This window comes from Apodemus sylvaticus, chromosome 6, assembly GCF_947179515.1.
Source record: "Apodemus sylvaticus chromosome 6, mApoSyl1.1, whole genome shotgun sequence".
NCBI classification, from domain to species: Eukaryota; Metazoa; Chordata; class Mammalia; order Rodentia; family Muridae; genus Apodemus; species Apodemus sylvaticus.
Window position 1 is genome coordinate 119,127,027 of NC_067477.1, and position 19,261 is coordinate 119,146,287.

General features: G+C 48.6%; 1 protein-coding gene across 2 annotated transcripts in view; it reads right to left on the reverse strand.

The window, feature by feature from the left end:
- Positions 1-4,762: 4,762 nt before the first annotated feature.
- Positions 4,763-19,261, reverse strand: part of LOC127687572 (phospholipase B1, membrane-associated-like) — a 31,041-nt gene continuing 16,542 nt past the window's right edge. For both annotated transcript variants that reach the window (XM_052186339.1, XM_052186340.1), the window contains exons 8-16: positions 19,202-19,253; positions 18,224-18,304; positions 17,081-17,146; positions 16,589-16,686; positions 15,134-15,212; positions 13,998-14,102; positions 13,459-13,554; positions 6,248-6,322; positions 4,763-5,116 (exon numbers count right to left, since the gene is read on the reverse strand). In XM_052186339.1, coding sequence (XP_052042299.1) covers positions 4,907-5,116; positions 6,248-6,322; positions 13,459-13,554; positions 13,998-14,102; positions 15,134-15,212; positions 16,589-16,686; positions 17,081-17,146; positions 18,224-18,304; positions 19,202-19,253 — 862 coding nt within the window. In that variant the 3' untranslated portion in view covers positions 4,763-4,906. The remainder of the gene's footprint in view (positions 5,117-6,247; positions 6,323-13,458; positions 13,555-13,997; positions 14,103-15,133; positions 15,213-16,588; positions 16,687-17,080; positions 17,147-18,223; positions 18,305-19,201; positions 19,254-19,261) is intronic.

The following is a 19,261-nucleotide window of genomic DNA, read 5'->3' on the forward strand; positions in this document are numbered from 1 at the left end:
CCGCCTGGCACATGCTGGGTTTTTATTTCAATTTTTAAACATAGAAATCCATAAGCCAACATAATTTCATAGTGTCAGGCTCTTGTCAGGCCCAGGTTGACTGCTGACAGTCCTGGTGCACAGTCTGCATGAAGACATGTCAGTCACCATGTAGCCAACAGTCAACCCCTCTTGCTGTTTGAACCATTAACTGACTTATTTTTCTTTAGCAGTGATATATTTCATTTTTGGAAGTTCTATTTGGTTCTCAGTTGTTTCATAAAAATACTGCTCTGTTCAAACATTTCAAACTTTTATCTCTAAAATGAGAGAAGGGAACCTTAACTGAGAAAATGCCTTCATAATAAGATCTGGCTGTAGGCAAGGCTGTGGGGTATTTTCTTAATTAGTGATTGATGAGGAAGGGGTTAGCCCCCCTGGGTGGGGCCATCCCTGGGCTGGTGGTCCTGGGTTCTGTAAGAAAGCAGGCTGAGCAAGCCGTGAGGAGCAAGCCAGTGAGCAGCACCCTCCACGGCCTCTGCATCAGCTCCTGCCCTGCTTGAACTCCTGTCCTCACAGCTTTTCATAACAAACTGTTACATGAACTGTGAGTGAAACAAACACTTTCCTCCCCAAGTTGCTTTGGTCATGGCGTTTCATCACAGCAATAGTAACCCTGACTAAGGTGGCAATGTATAGAAGGAAGGTTTATTTGTGCTTGTGGTTCCTGATGCATAAAGCCCACCACCACCACCTCCTCCTCCACCCTCACCACCACCACCACCACCACCACCATCGCTACCTCCACCCTCACCACCACCAATACCACCACCATCACCACCAATACCACCACCATCACCACCCTCACCACCACCACTACCACCCTCACCACCACCACCACCACCACCACCCTCACCACCACTACCACCACCACCACTCTCACCACCACCACCACCACCACCACCATCAGGAAGTGTGGCAGCAGACAGGTATGGTGGCTGGAGCAATAAGCTGAGAGTTCACATCTCAAATTTAATTTTGTTTAAACAGGAAGCAGAAAAAGCGAACTGCGAACAGTTTGAGGCTTTGAAACCTCAAAGCCTTCCCTCAGCAACACTTCTTCCAGGAGGCCGTATCTCGCAATGTCCCAAACTGCATCAGCAAGTGGGGACTAAGCAGTCAGCCACCAGAGCCCATGGACAGTCTCATTCAAACCCTCACACGTGTGCATGTGGATGTGGCTGCATCACAGGTATGTGCCCGTGGAGGCCACAGGCCCACAAGTGTGCACGTGGATGTGGCTGCATCACACGTATGTGCCCATGGAGGCCACAGGCCAACCTTGGGTATCTTCCTGAATTACTCTCCGCCTTATTTTTTTGATAACACTTTTGTTTTTGTTGTTGTTTGAGTTTATGAGACAGGGTTTCTCTGGCTCTCCTAGAACTAGCTCTGTAGACCAGGCTAGCCTCAAACTCAGAGATGCACCTGCCCCTGCCTCCCGAGTGCTGGGATTGAAGGTGTACACCCCACTGCCTGGCTCCACCTTATTTTTCAGACATGGTCTCTCACTGAACCTAGTGGTCATCAGTTCTGACAAGATAAGTGCCCAGTGAGCTCCAGAGACCCTTACGGCTCTGTCCACTTCCTCCTAGCAAGGGAGTAATAGGGGCTCACCACCATGCCCAGCAGTTTACATGGGTGCTTGGGGATCTAAACTCAGGTCTTTATGCTTATGTAGCAGATACTCACCAAGTGACCCACCTCTCCTGCCTCAGCTCAGCCCTGCCATCTTGGTCTGACACATTACTCATGTGTTTTTAACGTTCTCAGTGCAAAGACACGTATGATACTAACAGTGGTATAATACTTATTAAACATACAATGTTACTGATTTACACATTTACTATATTATATATTATATAATATATTACTATATCATATATATTATATAATATATTATTATATATATTATTTATATAAACAGTATGCCATGATACATTATGAAGAGCTTCATATATTGTAGCCAACCCCCCCACATACCCATCTCTTTCCTTATTGGGAAAGTATCTCATAGGGTTAACCCAGACTGGCATGGAACTTGTGATCCTCCTGCCTGAGCCTCCCCAGGGTATATACCACTATACCCAGCTTTGTTGCATTCTTGGATTGGCCCATCTAGGCTTGCGTAAGCACACTCTGTGATCTTGCGGAAGACCTAGTCACCTAAGCTACATAAATCTCAGAGCCCAACTGTCATTAGGTAACACATCTGTGATCCTTCTTCAGAGCTGAGGTCAGGTAAAATGTCATGCATCCGATTGTTACATCTGATTCTCACTGGAATTGTTTAGTTTTGCTTATGAAAGGATTAGCTACAAATCTTACACTGAAATTAATTTTTAAAATCACTATGGATCTTCATGCACGTGTGGACCATCAGCTGATATAATCCATGGGGTTGTAAGAGCAGAGACTTCGGTTGGGGGTGGGGAGGTGGCAGGTGTGTGTGTGTGTGTGTGTGTGTGTGTGTGTAAGCCCTGTGAGTACATAAGCTGAATGACCACACTGGGACCACTTGTCAGTAGGCAGGTCAACTTTCCTTAGGGTAATTCAAGGCTTATGAAGTGTTGGGGGACTGAAGGTAGGGACACCCAGCATGGTTAAAGGTCATTGGATGGGGGCTCAGGACACCTAAAATGCCCCTTAGCATGGAGAAGCATTTCAGGACTCTCAGGTGCTGGCTGAACACCTTGTTTTGTCAAGAGAAAGAAACTGATCCTATAAACCAACTGACATTCCTCAGGTAGAGGCCAGTGTGGGGGCTTAGAATTCCCCAGACAAGGTCAGAGAAGGAAAAACTCTGCTAAAGATGGAGTCCCCCATTGTGTGGCAAACCCCAGAAGTCTCCAGTTGGTGGACTTCTACCTTAATTAGCAGTTTCCCCACAAATCACAGATTAGTCATCAGGTGAGTTTTTCTGCCCAGGGGAACCATAGAGCTGTCATGCCCTACTTGCTAGGTTTTATAGACTATTCATCTGCAGTTGGGTTCGATTCATGGCAGGATTTGGAGGCCATTCCCTATTTGGAGGCTGTTCTTGTACAGTGGGTTAATGTTCCACTGTGCAGGGAAAACATGAGTGAGCCGATTCCCTCTTCCCTCCATCTTGGTCTCTTTCTCTATACAAAGCGGGTGATGACAGGAAGGGGTGGGTTTCGTTATTACGTACGGGGTTGCCTGTGTGGCCTGACACTGGCGCTAGAATGATGCCAATTTCCTTTTCTTCTTTCCCCCTCCTCCTTGCTCCCACACCATATGTCCTTTAAGGGTCTCATGTAGCCCAGGCTTGTCTTGAAATCATTAACTTAGCCAAGGATGACCTTGAAATTCTGATTCCCCTGCCTGTTATTTCCTATAGGTGTGCGCCATCGCTTCTGGCTTATATGGTGCAGAGGATTCAAGCCAGGGCTTCATTCATGCTGGGCAAGGACTGTGCCGTTGAGCGACAGCCCAAGACCTCAACCTTTTTTAGAATATTTTTCTTTGAATCTTTTTTCCACTATCACTTACAGTCCCCAGAGGCAGCCCAATACTGCCCCCATCGTAACCATGATCCCTGTTAACCCCTTGCCCTTTCTATGGTTGTCCTACAAGTGAGCAGCTGACTCCTCCATCCTCATAACCACGTCTGCTTCAGATTAGGTGCACCCTTTTCTCTACAGACATGGAATCACCAGTCTTAATGGCTCTATTTCCCCTGGGTCACTAGCAAGATCATCTCTCCATCTTGCAGGGCTCAACTGGCATTCCAAAAGCCTTGATGAAGGATTTTTGATTAGGTTTAATTCACCCTAATCTTTACTTTATGAATTTAAAACACTCTATGAGGTGTACAACAGAGTGTAGCTTCCCTGGAACTCCCTGGCTTTGTTCATGATTTGACTTTGGGCAGAGTCCTATGTTGGGTGGGGGTGTGGTTCTAATGCCTTGTTTCATTCAGATCCCAAAAGCACACGGGAATCACCATGTTCCGACACTGAGGGTCCCTGTCCATAATTGGTTTTTGATTGATCAATAAAGAGCCAATAGACAATGGCTAGGTGGGGGGACAGAGGTGGGACTTTTACAATTCTTGGACAAGAAATGCGGAGAGAAGGGGCAGAAATGCCATGATGCAGAAGCAGAAAGACCAGACTTAAGAGTCTGGCGACATGTAAGAGTCAGGAAAGAGGCCCCAGGGGCCACTCCCCCAATTGGGTCTGGGGTAGCAAAGATAAAATATAGATTTATAAAATGTTAACTCAGGAATCCTGGAGGGGAGTATGTGCTAGCCACAGGGAAGACAGGAGTGGCCCAGCCATCGTTCAAGTTAAAGCTTATTAAATATAAAGGTTGTGGGTGCAATCTAGAGCTCTTGGACAGGTGTGGCGATGTGCTTCCACCCAAGAGGAACTCAGAGCAGCTTAACAATTCACTGCTATAGTCCTAACTAGACTGTTTACCTAAAAGGACATGGAACACCTCCCGTACATACAGGTTCTGAGTCCCTCGTCCAATGTATGGGATCTGAATGTTTTGGATTCTGAAATTTTTGAGTAGCTGTATATATGTATAATGTATGCAGTGTTTGTATATATATGTAGTTGAGATGCCCTGAGGATGGAATCCAAGTCTAAAGATGAAACCCGCTTTTGTTTCAAATAGATCAACAACTACAGATAGTCAGCAGGTAACTCCACGCTGTCTTTCAACAGAAACCCAGAAGCACATGGACACTGAGTGTGTGGCCCTTTTCTTTTTTATCTTTCCAAAAAGAGATCATGAACTCTTTCCTCTTCATCAGGAAAGGAAGGCAGGCAGTCCCCATCCCTGAGATTACTTAATTACTGCCCCTTACCAAGGACCCATCTCTGAGCCTCTGCTTTTATGCAGGTTCCGCATTTGTATTTGGAAGAGTCTCCTCCTCCTCCGGTTGGACGGGTTTCCCAGTTCTCCACATCATCCCTCCAAGGATGCCAACTGCTAGGCCAGTCAGTACTGCCACTGGCACTGCCCAGTAGATTGCATTGGAGGGTTCTTCAGCTTTGACCGGAAGAAGCTGACTATTTTGGAGGGTGTAGAGGAAAGGGTTTTCCTGGGGGAAGAGGCAGGAGAGTCAGAGATTCAGGGCTCAATTCACCCATCCATCTGCCCAAGTCCTGATTCTACAAGAGCACAATGACCTCCTGTATCTTCCTAGTGTGTCCATGTGGAACTCTCCTTTCTTCACCCAGCGCCTGAATCCTTCCAAATGTGGATGGGTCTGTCTAGTGGCCAACACCCAGCTATAACCTCCTGTTGGTTCCTCACCAGCCTTTCCTTTCAAATATGATTTTGAAAGGTGGGGGAGTTGGTAAGCTACTGTTGGAAAAGTCTTGGGGTGCAGCTGAGCCTGCCTTCTTGGGCCCTACTCTTCTCAGCAAACAAACACTGAGCATGGCTGCATGGCCCTGGGGAGCTCTGAGGAGTACCTGAGGACCGAGGTGGGATATCCTGTCACCGCCTAGGAGGAAGGTACAGGACTGACCGTGTTAAAAAGGAAAGGGGTGCAAAGAGGAGAGATCAACAGAGGGGTGAGTCTGGAGGCAGGAACATCAGAAAATAAGATGAGAGAGGGGCCCAGGGAATAAGGGACCACTGGGGTCAAAGCCAGTAGTGAACAAAAGCAAAACACAAACATGTAGTGAGTGGGACTCATCTGGGAAGGAGGCCCATTTGCCTAGGGTGTGTAGCAGTAGCAGGAGGCAGGTGTCCCTCCACTTGGGCAGTGGTGATCAGATAAGGATCCCAGCATCCTTGACAAGACTGGAGTAACTTTCCAGGACAGTCATTCAGTGTCTAGAAGCAAGTGGAGGATGAGGAGGAAGCAGCAGAGGAGAGCTGGAGGGACAGATGGTCAGGGGTCTAGGAGAGAAAGGACAGGAGCATGGACTCTGGGAACAGTGGGATCTTCACTGCCAGCTCCCATCCCCGAGCTCCACTGTGGAGCTCGGCACGACAAGATGCTCATATTCTTCTGAAGTAACTGGTCGTTCCAGGCATCTAACTAGTACTCACTCTCTAGACCACCTTCCAGCATGACTCCTCTCTGCCACTGGGATTGTTGGCTCCTCCCTGCCCTATTTTGTGTCCATCAGAAAGGACAGTGATGATGAAGTAAATGGTAGTATGGCCCGTCGCCCCACCCAGACAACTTAGGACAGATAGGGTATTCATGCTCACTCACAGGTGAGGGACACTTGAGTTTGCTTCGGTTGTATGTGAAGTTATTGGAGGTTGTCTTCCAGCCCACAGGTTCCAGCTAGAAAAGAGAAAAAGGATACCTTTGTTGTGCAGAAAAGCTGGCTTACGTGGGATACTCTTTTGGAAGGGTACATTCAGACCAGCAACCTGTTAAGATCTGCCACACAGCTCTGGCCAAAAGACACTGAAACTGTCTTTTGACTCAGGGAAAAACATCTATCTGAACTCAGGGCAGAACCCCTGAGTTGTTGCCTCTGAATTTACCCAGAACATCAAGGCCCCCAGAAAGAACAATCAGCCCATACTAAATCTCTTGTAGGGCTGGGACCAGAATGCCCACTGCCTTTCCACTTGTGGGTCTGTGATTACAGACACGATATCTTCAATTTATAACATGGTGATCATATTTACCAACTTGTCTAAGTGTGTGCAGCTAGTCAGTCTCAGGAGCACTTTGAAAGCATATTGGTTACCATGACATTCCTACTGTACTTGGCTTGTCAACCCTGAAGAAACTGAAATCTTACTGGAGCTGCTCTCTGGCTTGTGAAGCAGATGAAAACATTTACTAGAAATATCCCAGGGAGCAGCTGTGGTTTGGTTGGGGTGCTGCTAAACACTTCCACATCAGAGTGAGGAGCAGGAAGCTGCTATGCCCCTACCCCAGCATCTTCAGGTAGTTGGACTTGTGTCCCAAGGGGAAGAAAAGATCTGGCACTTTGAACTGGTCTGACATTCATCCCCTGTAGAGTCTGCTTCAGGTCTATCCCTGACCTCCAAGCTCTGATGATGCCGGAAGTAAACGCCCTCCCTGGGCGGGTGACAGACCTGGGCCGTGATCTCACTGTCTGCTGTCTGAAGGCCCTCCACACCCATTTCTTAGGAACTCAGAGGGGGTGAATGGCCCCAAGCTTGGGAGGGATACCTTCTCCAGGGCAGTTGGATGGCTGGCATTAACCGCAGTAGGATTTTTAGGACACGTAGTGTAGCGTAGGGCTTCCAGAGAAACCCTGACAGGGACGCATATATGAACTAGGATGGGCTAGATGGAGATCTGTTTCTGCTTTCTTAGAGCCAAGGGAACACGACTGTGCTCTGGCAAAGAGAACCACTAGGGACAAAATGGAGGCTAAAAGTCAGATTGGCTGTTTCCCATGGATGCTCCAAGGACTGGGCTCAATAAACTTATCAATATCCTCTTCCTGTTGGCTCCTATCAGAGTACACCTGCCCTGATTACCCTCCACCTCCTTGGCTGTTGTCTTTGTGACTTCTTTTGCAGTTAGCTGTTTATATTCACGGCCAGTCCCTCCCTAACCTGCCCCTTGGGTCTCCTCACTACCTGCTCCCCTGGGGCACTCAGTTAATTCTGTGGTTTGGGATACTACATTGGTGCAGTTTTCCATTGCGGTTGTCAGGTCTCTCCCAGACCTTTCCATTTGAGCCCCAGGCTCTTGCACCCCATGCCTCTGTGTGAATATCTAGGAGGCAGCCCCTACTTCCCATGTCTGACACAGAATGCAACTCCCAAGAAGTCATCTCTTTTGCTATTTGAACATCTGTTTGGTGTCTTAGACTCCAAAGCCAGGAGTCCCTCCCTAGTCCCTTCCCTCAGCCAGCTTTAAATACAGCTCTCCTCCAGGGCTATCACCCTGGTCCCAGCCACATTCTACTCATGCGATCTCATCTCTTGTACCTTTGATTCCAGCCCACGTCTGCACAGTAGCTAGAGGACCATTGGCAACACGTCAGCCCCTTGTTTAAAACAGCAGAGAATGTGGCCCTTGCCTGTCTTTCTGACCTTGGTCCCTGATTTTGGAGTACTACCCAGGCCTGTGTGTTCTTGAGGAGCTTCAAGCCCATTCCTGACTCCACGCCACATGGGTCCTATTTCTTCTCCCTGGGACACTGTGGCCCAGACCGCCGCCCGACTGGCAACCTTCTTGGCCTTCACTTCACGTGCACCAATGAGGCTGCTTCTCCTCACCACTGCCCCACATCCCACTTCTCTGCTCTACAGCTTCTGAAGCCCAATGTGGTCGGCTGTATGCGACCTTGTGTTGACCTGTCTAGCTTCTTTATCATCTGTCTCTTCTGGCCACACTCTTTACAGTCCATGAAAGCAGCGGCATTCTTTATTCTGTGCAGATTCTGGCCTCTGGAACAGTATGGGCCATGTAGTAACGCCGAAGCGTTGTTTGTTGAGTGGAAAGAGAAATGGAAGTCGGCAGGACTGGAATGGTAAGAAGGGAAAAGGCTTGGGCCAGCCCCAGGGGGTGGAGTTGGTTTTCTAGAACCAACCTTTCTTAACACAGGCACTGTGGGGTACCAATGATGCAGCCAACCTTAGGGCAAGGCAAGGTGCCGTGGAGCAGAGTGTCACTGGCCTATGCTGGGGAGGTAAAGGGCCAGTGGAGGTAAAGGTGGCCTCTTGACTGTTTAGATGAGGCAAGGAGGTGAGAAGCCAAGGTAAAAGGACAGTGGTATTTGGGTGGTACAGGGATTGCCAAGCTGCAAAGTAGGGGCGGGGGCTGCCTAGCATGATGGGCAGAGAAAGGAACTGGGGCCAAGTCCCAAAGCCCTGTACACTACAGCGACAGTGTCTAACCTGTCTCCTTTCTCTGCAAGATGGGAGGTGGGAACTTTGGAAGACTGAAGGCAAGGGATGATTTGCTCAGGTTCTCTTTCTTACAAATTGTTTAGCTGCTATGTGGAAAACAGGTCTAAGGCAGCAGTTCATAAACCCTGTTTATTAAAATCGTCTTGGGAGTTCCTTTAAAAAGTGGTAACTCTAGACCATTCATAATTGAACATAACTTTAATCCCAGCAGTCAGGCATATCTCTATCAATTCTAGACCAGTTTGGTTTATATAGCCAGCCAGGGTATATAGTGGTGCCCTGTCTCAAAAGAAAGAGAAGAACATCATGTCTAATACCTACTCCAGACAAATTTTATCTATTTATCAATTATATATACATATATATGTATACATATATACATGTGTACATATAAACATGTGTGCATGTTTACATATATACATATACACATATACATACACACGTGCACACACACATACTCACATATATATATGAATATATATATGTGTGTGTGTGTGCATGCATGTGCATGTGTGCATATGAAAACAGTCGCCCTCAGAGGCCATCAAACTCCCCAGGAGTTACAAGCAATTGTAAACTGCCTGTGCTGGATAGGTGCTTGTCAACTTGATATTTGCTATGGTTATCTGAGAAGAGAGAACCACAATTGAGAAAATGCCCCATGAGACTGGACTGCAGGTAAGCCTATGGGGCATTTTCTTAGTGATTGAGTGGGAGGACCTGGCCCACTGTGGGCAGTGTCCTTGTTCATCAGTGGTCCTGGATGATGTAAGAAAGCAGGCTGAGCAAGCCAGTAAGCAGCATTCCTCTGTGGCCTCTGCCTCAGCCGCTGACTAGGTTCCTGCTTGAGTTCATGCTCTGACTTCCTACACTGATGAACTGTACTGTGGAACTATAAGCTGAAAGAAACCCTTTTCTATCCAAGTTGCTCTTGGATATGGTGTTGTATAGCAGCACTAGAAACCTATTAACTAAGACACTGTCTGACATAGCTGGGAACTGAACTTGAGATCTCTGCAAGAGCATTATGCACTCTTAAGGCAGATGACAAGATGTCTCCAAATCACTGCTATATTTAAAAGTACCACTTGTGGAAGCTAACAGAGAGAAACAGTAAGTATACATGCAGCTGATCATTTTGGTAAAAAGAGATCACACTAGCATAGTAACCAAGAACCAGAGCATTACCAGTACTCAGAAGGGCTCCTCCTACACCTTCTTCAACCCTATTCACTTAAAGAGAAATAATCATGAAAGACGACACTGACTTCTAATGCCTTACAGTTAGCTACTTGTCTTTGAGGTAGGTGAGTGTGCATGCGAGTGTGTGCATGCATATGCTGCACCTATGCATATAATGTTGAGGTGTGTAGAAATACTCTGGCTTGTGGATGTACAACAGTTTGTGGATGGACATCTGTGAAATTTCCAGCTTGAACTTAACGATGTGTGTGCTGTTCCTATGAAAACCGCAGTATGTATCTTTGTAGTGACTCTAGTGGACTCTTCTCTGCAGGAGAGTATTGTTAGGTCTCAGGAAATACATAGGTTCGGCATCATTAGATACACAAGAGCTTGCCAAAGTGGTTGTAAATACTCATTATATTTGAGTCACCAGAGGATTTCAGGCTCCAGAGGATTCTTATATGAGCCAGTGCTGAGCACTGCTGTACAGGGGGTAGGAGTCTGCAGGCATAGGGTTTGCAGATAAGGAGTACTGGGTAGCAGTGGCACAACAGGACTCAGAAGGAGAGAAAGAGCTGCTGGTCTTGACTTTTGCACAGGTCTCTAGAGGAAGAAATGTGGGTTACGAAGCCAGGAGACACACACAAGACATAGTGACAGTGACTTAAAGTGCATTTGTTGTTCCTGTAGAGTGCCCTGGGAACATCAGCTGAAGCTGCAGACACTATGTCATAGGTCTAATTATGAGCCATGAATTCACAGGCTGCATATGTGCTTATCCGGTTGGTGTTAAGGCTGGGCCACCAGAGGAAGACGTGGAAAACATGGCCTCTTTTTTCTGTGGGGCCACTAATCAGCTGTGTGAGGCTGGGCAAACTGTCCCATGTCTCCTGTTCTTCGATACAGAGTGCCCTGGCTTGGGGACCTCTCAGATCTGTTCCAGCTCTAACAGCCTGTTATTTATTTGCTGTGACTCTGGAGGTGGCATTCCAGTAAGAGGACAATTGGAGAGTTGGCAGGATGCTAGAGATGCATGTCTGAGATGGTTTGGGATGAAACATGGGACTCTGTAATTATTCCCCTAAATTATACAGGACAAGGGACTCTGGGGTGGTTTTAGGTTTTTGTTTAGGTTTTTTTGTTGTTGTTGTTAATTTGGGTTTGGCTGGGAAAGCACAGTTGCCTTGTGTTCCCAGTGTTTTAGCTTCTGTTTTTACATCTACATCCCTTCTGCCTAACCTTGTGGAATAAAACTCTCTCACCTGGGTGAATGGAAAGAATACTGACTGACTGCTTCAGAAAAGAAGACAAGAACCTTGCAGCAGAGACCAATGGGCCCGGCCACGCCTGAGCATCTGGCTGGCTGGCGAGGCTCAGGAAACCCTGGAGAGTCCCAGCTAGAAGCAGAAGCGGCTTGATGAAGAAGCTGGGGAGGCAGGAGCAAGAACTTTGCTTTTCCTGGCTCTTGCTAATACGTGGAGTCCTCTGAGGTCTTTGGGGGAACATGAGACAGGAAATAGATTTCCATTCCATGGAGGGGTGTTAAAAGGGACAAGCTGTGGCAGAGTCACTGGAGGACAGTTGTCCTTCAAAGAAAGAAACAGAACTAGTTTTAGAAATGATAGTCTATAAATGCCAGGCTGAGAGTGCTGGCCCCTGGGAGACTGAGGCAGAAGCATCAAAAGTCAAAGCCTGCCTATACTACTTAGAGAGTTGAAGGCCACAGCAACCTGAGATAGTTTGTTTTTAAAACAAAAGTAAACAAGCCCCAAGGATTTAGATCAGTGACAGAGAACTTACCTAGTATGTGCAATGCCCTAGGTTCAATACCCAGCAAGAAAACAATAAAACACAATATACACACATAACAAAGCCAGATACAGTTATAATTCTGGCATTTGGGAGGCAGTATGGAAAGTATCAGGCCAGCCTGGGCTACAGGAACCAAAGAAAATCAAGATAAACTGAGGAGGCAGGTGGAGGGAAACACAAAGATATTCTGACAGCAATTTAGAATCCTGTGCAGAAAGAAAATGACGGGGAAAAGCTTTAGAACTGTGCAGATGGATGACGTCAATGGAAGCGACGTGCAGTCTGCAGCTGAATACACACGCCACTTTAGATGCTAGAGAGAAGGCGGCGAGATGCAGCTAAGGAGAAAGTCATTGTTGTGAGTCAGCTGAGGGAGGCATCGGGCAGCATGGGGTTGCTAACAGGTGTGGGAATGTTTGCCCAGCGGTGATTGGCAGAGACACCCTTGGCCTAGAACTGCAATAAAGACGGTTCAGTCACCAAGGGAAGCATGCAGGCCAGGTGGGTGTTGTAATAGAGCCTAGATCAAAGACTGTGAAAGCACTTCATTTGCTGAGACAGATGATGTAGGGATCAGGGGTGACAGGCAAGGCATAAGGACAGCTGTCCCTGTACACCCAGGGCTGCATAGTCATTTCCTAAGGTTCTCTTTTTGAGTGGAAAGGATAGGAATAGGTCTCCACCATTGAGAACAGGCTGTGTGGATGCTGCCTATAGAAACACTACTTGGAGATGCTGAGACTGGATACTGGAAGGGTAATGTATTCTGTATCGTTGCTTCACGATGCAGGTGAACATGACCAAGGATGCACAGCTGACACGCTCATCCAGTCTTATTCAGTCTGATTGCAAAGCTATTCTTCTCTTCATGATGCCAGGAGCTGTGCTAAGTGCGCAAATGTGTGTCTATGTACATACGTACATACCCCCTTTAAAAAGGCATGTATGTAAGGACAAGTGCTTGCAGCCTAATGGTCTGAGTTTGGGGCCCAGAAGCCACACGGTTGAAGAGAACTGACTCCTACAAAAGTTGTTCCGACCTCCAATCTACACCGTGGCATGTGTATACACACAACAAGCAAATCTAATGCCTTAAAACATTTTCACATCAAGGGGTGGGGTAGTGAGATGGTCACTTGCCATCCTAGTCTGACGGCTTGATCTTGATCTCTGGAACCCACAGCGGAAGGAGAGAACTGATCCCAGAATTTGTCCTCTGATCTCTGTATATTCCCACACTCAGGTATAATAAAGATCTATGGTTGGGGTCGAACAGATGGCTCTGAGGGGAAGAGCTTGCTGCTAACTCATACTAAACTTGAGGACGTGAATTCAAAGTACTAGAATCCATGCAAACAAACAAACAGCATGGGTGTGTGTGTGTGTATGTGTGTGTGTGTGTGCAACCCCAGCACTGTGGAGAGTAGGCAGAGAGAGGATAGTCAACGTGTGCCTTGGTACACATACACTAAGGTCAACCATGGAGTTTTAGGGAAAAGAAAGTCATAGCAGCAGTTTGTCCTCTTGTGGGACTGAGCCTTATCCTTAGGGTGCACCCTTGGGAGCACTCCCACTTACCATGTTGTTCCAGAGGGCAATGGCCATCTCAGCATGGCCACGGTCTGAGAAGTGGTAACAGTCTTCAGAGAAGAAGGTGAGGTCCAGGCCCCCTCGCTGAGAGGAGAGACAAGGAGGTTAACATCTGGGCTGAGCTGCCAGCCTCCCTGCCCAGCAGGGGACACAGCAGGTCCCCTTTCATCCTTTGGATCCTATTTCAACCTACTTCAGACTCTGGTAGGAAAATCTCCTGCGGGTTTTGGAATTTTTTTTTTAAGTGAACATGAATTATAGCTTCCCTAATTCAACCCTGTCCTGAAAATGACACTATAATAATTTCAGGAAGATTTCCATTGTGTGGTGGAAGGTGACTTGGGGTTGGGTAGGGACACTTGGTCACTATTAATTCTATTGTTTCTAAGAATGTTTAAGTTCTAATCACACACACACACACACAGACACAGTAGAAAGAAAAGCTCTACCTTTGGGAGGCTTGCTGGAGGAAGATATTAAAAATGAGTGCTACATCCATTAGCTTCCTCGAACTGGCTGTAGCTTACCTCATTCAGAGGGATGAAGGTATTCCGGAAGAAAGGCTGCACAGTGACTGCGAAGTCCTCACGCTGCATGTACCGGTGCAAGAAGGAGAGCTCTGAGGTGTCACTCTGAGGACGGAGAGGTGGCTCAATCCAACTGGCAAGGGTCTACCTGGGCTGCCCTGGGTTGGCTGTGACGGGAGCGGACCCACCGTAGATTAAAGGGACTTAAAGGGAGTGTGCTGGCCCACTCGGGGACTCCTCCTACTAGTAATGAACCACTGCATCTTGCTGCCCTATGCTGACCAAGAGGATCAGAGTCAAGGGGTCCCTGGCTGGAGAAATTCTCCATTCCAGCCTCTACTCGTTAAGCTAAGTCTAAGGCGCCGATGATGTAGAACTGGCCATGGGCCTGGCTGCCCTCACTGCATGGTGTAGTCAGTGAGGCCTAGCTCCCATGAGGAGAACTATCTCCTCAGTTCTTCAAAAACACCGAAGAATTTAGGACGACAGGAATAGAGAGCCCATGGGTTTTGGACTCAAGTACCAAAACATAGATATAAAAGGATTAAACTAAATATACCCATAGCAAGGACTTCACAATTCATCTGAGATATGGAGGCAAAAGGGGAAGACAGGAGAAGCACAGATAGCTTGTCCAGTGCAGACCTCACTTGCCCTGGGAAGGTTGGGAAGGCGGCGGGGGCATGGGGGAGGGGCTTCTAAGAGGAAGATTACTTGACCCATTAAAAGGAATTAGCTTGCAACTAGTAGCAGTGATATGGAGGAGTGTTGGGGAGTGGACAGAGGGTGGAGGAAGGAAATATTAGTAGAACCAGGGTTTCAGTTCATGGAGATGGGAAAGGGGAAGGCAGAGGGAGCTGGGAACAGTGACCCTTCCCCTCAGAAAGGTTAGAGGTTAGCAGTGCCCTGCTGTGTGGCTTCTACTCTGAAAGTCGGGTTTCTCCCAACTACCTCTTTGGGATCTCCATACCCTCTTTCCCCAGGTAAATACTTTGAGGGATAGGATCTCCTTTTAGGGAGCTGCTTGCTCTCAGCCAAACCCTGTGGAACACACAAGCTCAGAGTCCTCACTTAGGGAGCACGGTGTGTGGACTCCCACCAGGAGCACCCAGGAGGAAGAGAGCATCAAGATTCACCTGGAGATTCCAGTTTATTTTCTTCAGCTCCTGCATCGCTATGAGGTTTTGAGTGTGTTTCAAGCAACTGCAATTTTTCCTACAAGATAAGAATTCTTGTCTTGAGGCTGCCTTGGCCCCATCATGCCTTCCTGACACAAGTTTCTGTCCATGTGGTGCAGTCTTTGCTGCTAAATGGAGGTGGGCGGGGCTTGAGACAGGAGCATGCCTACAACTCTTGGGTCTAAGTCACAAAACCTTAACTCAGGAGTGCGGTGGAAAAGGTATGTCCTGGTTGGGACGGGAAATGTTCCCTAAAATCTCAAGTGCAGACTGAAAGCTTGGTCCTGAGCTTTGGCACTATGGGGTGGTGGTGGAACCTTTAGTGGGCAGAGCCTAATTGAAGGAAGTAGCCACAGGAGTCACACCCATTGCTTTCCCACCTGCTTTGCTTTCTAGCCTCTGTGAAGTAAGTGACCGGCTGCATTTCCTCACATATTCCCACCCAAAACTGTCTTGTCAAAGGGCCAAGAGACCACGGACCGAAAAGTAAAGCCTAGAACCAACATTCCCCTATTCTCATAGGCTGACGCAAGATACTTATTTACTGGAAGGCTTAGCCCCTGAAGAGGTCTCTTTCCTTGTGTGGACGATTTCCCAAAGATAAGGAAAGGCCCGGGTGGAGTTCTGGCAAGACTTCTGTGGTGGCTCTACCTCTGGGCTCCTCCCCACAGTCCCTGCTTCTCCCTGATGAGCACTGGGGGTGGGGATTGGGGGGTTTCCTTGAGGTCCAGAGGGTGAAGATAACTGGACAGCCTGAGACACCCTTGACAAGGTGAAATGTGATACCAGCGTCTGAGGAACTGGAGGGACTTTCCTTGCTAACCAGGGCCGTTCCACCTGGGGACCTGATTCCTTAGCCACCTTTACAAGACATCTATTTGTCTTCAGATAGGACTTGTCAGTCACAGCTGCCAAACTTCTGTCTGCCCCTCAGTAATTCCTGCCTGTTAGAACCTCTGACCCCTGCTTTTGAAGGTGGGATAAAAGCTGTCTGTCTAGCTCGTTCTACCCACAAACATGAACTTCCTGATGATGCCGCTCTTGGGGAGAGTTTATTCCTATTGTTGTAAGTAGTCAGAGATCCAGAGACACTGTGGGTTTCCTCAGCAGCAGAGCCAGGATTTTAGGGAAACTCAAGGTGTCCTTACGGGTCATTGTCCTCTGCAGACGGTAGACTTGCCAGTGCGGACTTTGGAATCAGAGCACTGGGGAGCCTTCTAGGTCATTTGGTGTGTCTCACTTTATAGAAAAGGAAGCCGCCATCCAGGGAAGGGAGAAGGTAGGCAGGTGGTTCCCCAGCACATCCAAGTGTTTCTGGAGGCCTGCCTTCTAACCCTGCCCGCACCGTTTTCCTCCTGGTGTGCCTGTGACACCCTGCCCGCCCGCCCGGGCAGCCTCGCCCCGTACACTTACTGAACTGCCAGCGGCATGGTACATTTCCCACCTTGGTCCCCGTGCTGCAGGCCAACCAGCTCCATGACTTCCACCACATTGACGAAAACCCGGGGAAGCTGCGGGAGGCAGAGGGGTGGGGTCTGTGAGCTTGAGGGCAGTCTTCCATCTAACCTCCCCCCTCCCCATTGCTACCACAGAAGAGATGGGTGCCCATGGAGGGGCCCACGTGATCACACTGACTTCCTCCTAGTGCCTCTCTTAGTTAGGCAGAAAAGCTGAGACCCGGAGAAGTCCCAGGGCTAACAAAAACCACAGTGGTTGCCTTCAAACCCAGGCCAGCTGGCTCCAGCGGGAGCTCTGTTAGCCACTGTCTAGCTTCCCAGGGCAGTCAGAAGCTGTCTTGCAGAGAATCAAATACAATTTGCCTAGAAGCACGCAAGGTGTCCCCCCCCGCCCCGCCATACACATGTCAATAGTGGGAAATCAGGGTGGCTCACTACCCATTCCTACCTCCTTGTAGAGGATATCCAAGGCATCCTGGATGTACTTGACATACGTCTTGGTTGAGTAGTTCCCCTGTATAGGGAAAAGGAGGCTCTCTTTGGCTTTCTACTCTGGGAGGAGGACTTAGAAAAGGGTGACTGCTGTCCCTAAGAGCCCACCTTCCTGCATTCCTCAAGACTTGGCCCCAGGGACCTGGTGGTGTCCTTTTTCATAAATATACACCCTCCGGAGCAGGGAGAGCACTGTCTACATGAGGGGTACATGTGCTGGGACTCGAGAGGCATTCCCTACATCATGTATCCACGGGCAGCTCTGGGTATCTTCTGGTTTCCAATGACTCTCTACAAGCCAGGGCACAGCCCTATTGAAAGCTCCAGGAGTTAGGTCCTTTGTGCACCCCAGACTCCCAGTTCTGGGCAGTAAGGGAAAGGACTGAGAAGATTCTACAAGAGCTAAGCCTGTGTGGGGAAGACAAATCATGCCAGGCTCTCGATAGTTACACTCTGAGATCCACAAGGAGCTGCCTGCCACCCCCAACAGTGTCAGCATTCCACCACCTCTTCAGAGCCCTGGCAGCTGCCTTCTCCTGGCAAAATAAAATACAGGATGTCCCCAGCTTAGAACAAGATGTATTCTAAAAGATACAGGTTCCAAACGCTTGCTAAGTCTGGACATGTTTCCCCATAGAGACACATCAGGAATGGGGTCAAGCTCCCAGGCCAGCTGGCCGGGGTGTTTGCTTAGATTAGCATGGTCCAGAAGGGCAGCGAGGACACTCGGCTTGGTTCTATTTTTTTCCAACTCCATTTAGAAGATTGTATTACCTCCCCCTCCAAGAGAGGGCAGACTCCAAGCAGACACAAGACTTAGAGTCATTGGCCATCCGTCGTGGAGTGCCATCTGTATGGTCACCACCTCAGTGTCCAAAGACTGGGTCCTTCTAGACCTTTCTTCTGAGTTGGGGAACCACTTAGGAAAGCTAAGTCTCACCTGCTCTGTGTAAACCAGGGGCTGCCTGGGTAGAATCAAGCGCCCGGAGCCCAGGCTAGTATGAGATTCAAAGGGGAAGGAGATGAGCCAGAGCTCGTGAGGAGGATGGGGCCAGCAGCTTCCTTCTCAGGCCCTCAGTGAGGCTCGCCAGGGGCTTACCGGATCCTCACAGTAGAGGCACAGGTCGTTGTTCCCAATGAGGAGTGTAATCAGCTTCCAGTGTTTCTGTAGGTCGATAGTCTGAGGGAATAGATCCTGAGTTTAAGATCTGGGGACAATTGCTGGTGACGCTAGCTGTGCTACCTAGTCAACTTCTCAGACACTGTCATCTTTTTTATATCACACAAAATATGAGGTGGGGTCATATTCCCCTGAGGTGATGGGTGTGCTCCTGTAAGAAGTGTGTGCATGTCTGTGTGTGCGTGTGCATGTGTGTGCATGTGTATGCGCGTGCACGCGCGCGCGTGTGTTTTTGCTCATACATAGGAGACAGGCTACTGAAATCCTCTTAAGGGGCTAGAGTGGGTGTGTCCTGCATTTCTCCAAGCTCGTGAAAGGTCTCATGGATTCTCATGTTCCTCAAATGTGCTCTGAGGTGTTCAAAGGAATCTGTTTCAAAAGACAGAACTTGGACAAGGTCAGGGCTTTTAGGGCCTGGGTTCATAGAGGGAGAACCCAGCGGGGTCGGCATGGTGGGGTAGGTCCAGGAAGGCCCTGGAGCGGTGGCTTCCTACTCTCTGTCTACCATAAATGGAGTCCCTCCAACTGGAGTCCGCAGCACAAGAACAGAGAGAGCTTTCGGAAAAAGTGCAAGTGAGATTCTGAGGGGTTGGGGAGGGAGAAGGGGAGGCCTGGAACGGGTGGCCTATTTTTAGAACTTGGTGTTTATATAAGAAGGCTCTGGGAAGCCAGCTCTGGGGTAAAGGCCCCAGGCCTGCGATCTGGCCCAGCTCCTCCTCCCACCTTGCCCTCCTGCAGCCTGCCCTGGGGCGGGGCACCTGCAGGCAGCCATGATGCGATGATGCGTGAACTCCCTGGAAGACCAGCTGAAGGCAAGCTGTGGGGATACTGGGGGGTTCCGCAGGCCTGCAACTCCCCAGCTAAAGAGACCCCGGCTTTTAGGGGGTCTGCACTCACAGATGTGCTTTTCATCATCTTCACCAGGGCCGTGGCCTGGGCCGGCAAGTCCCTAGGGAG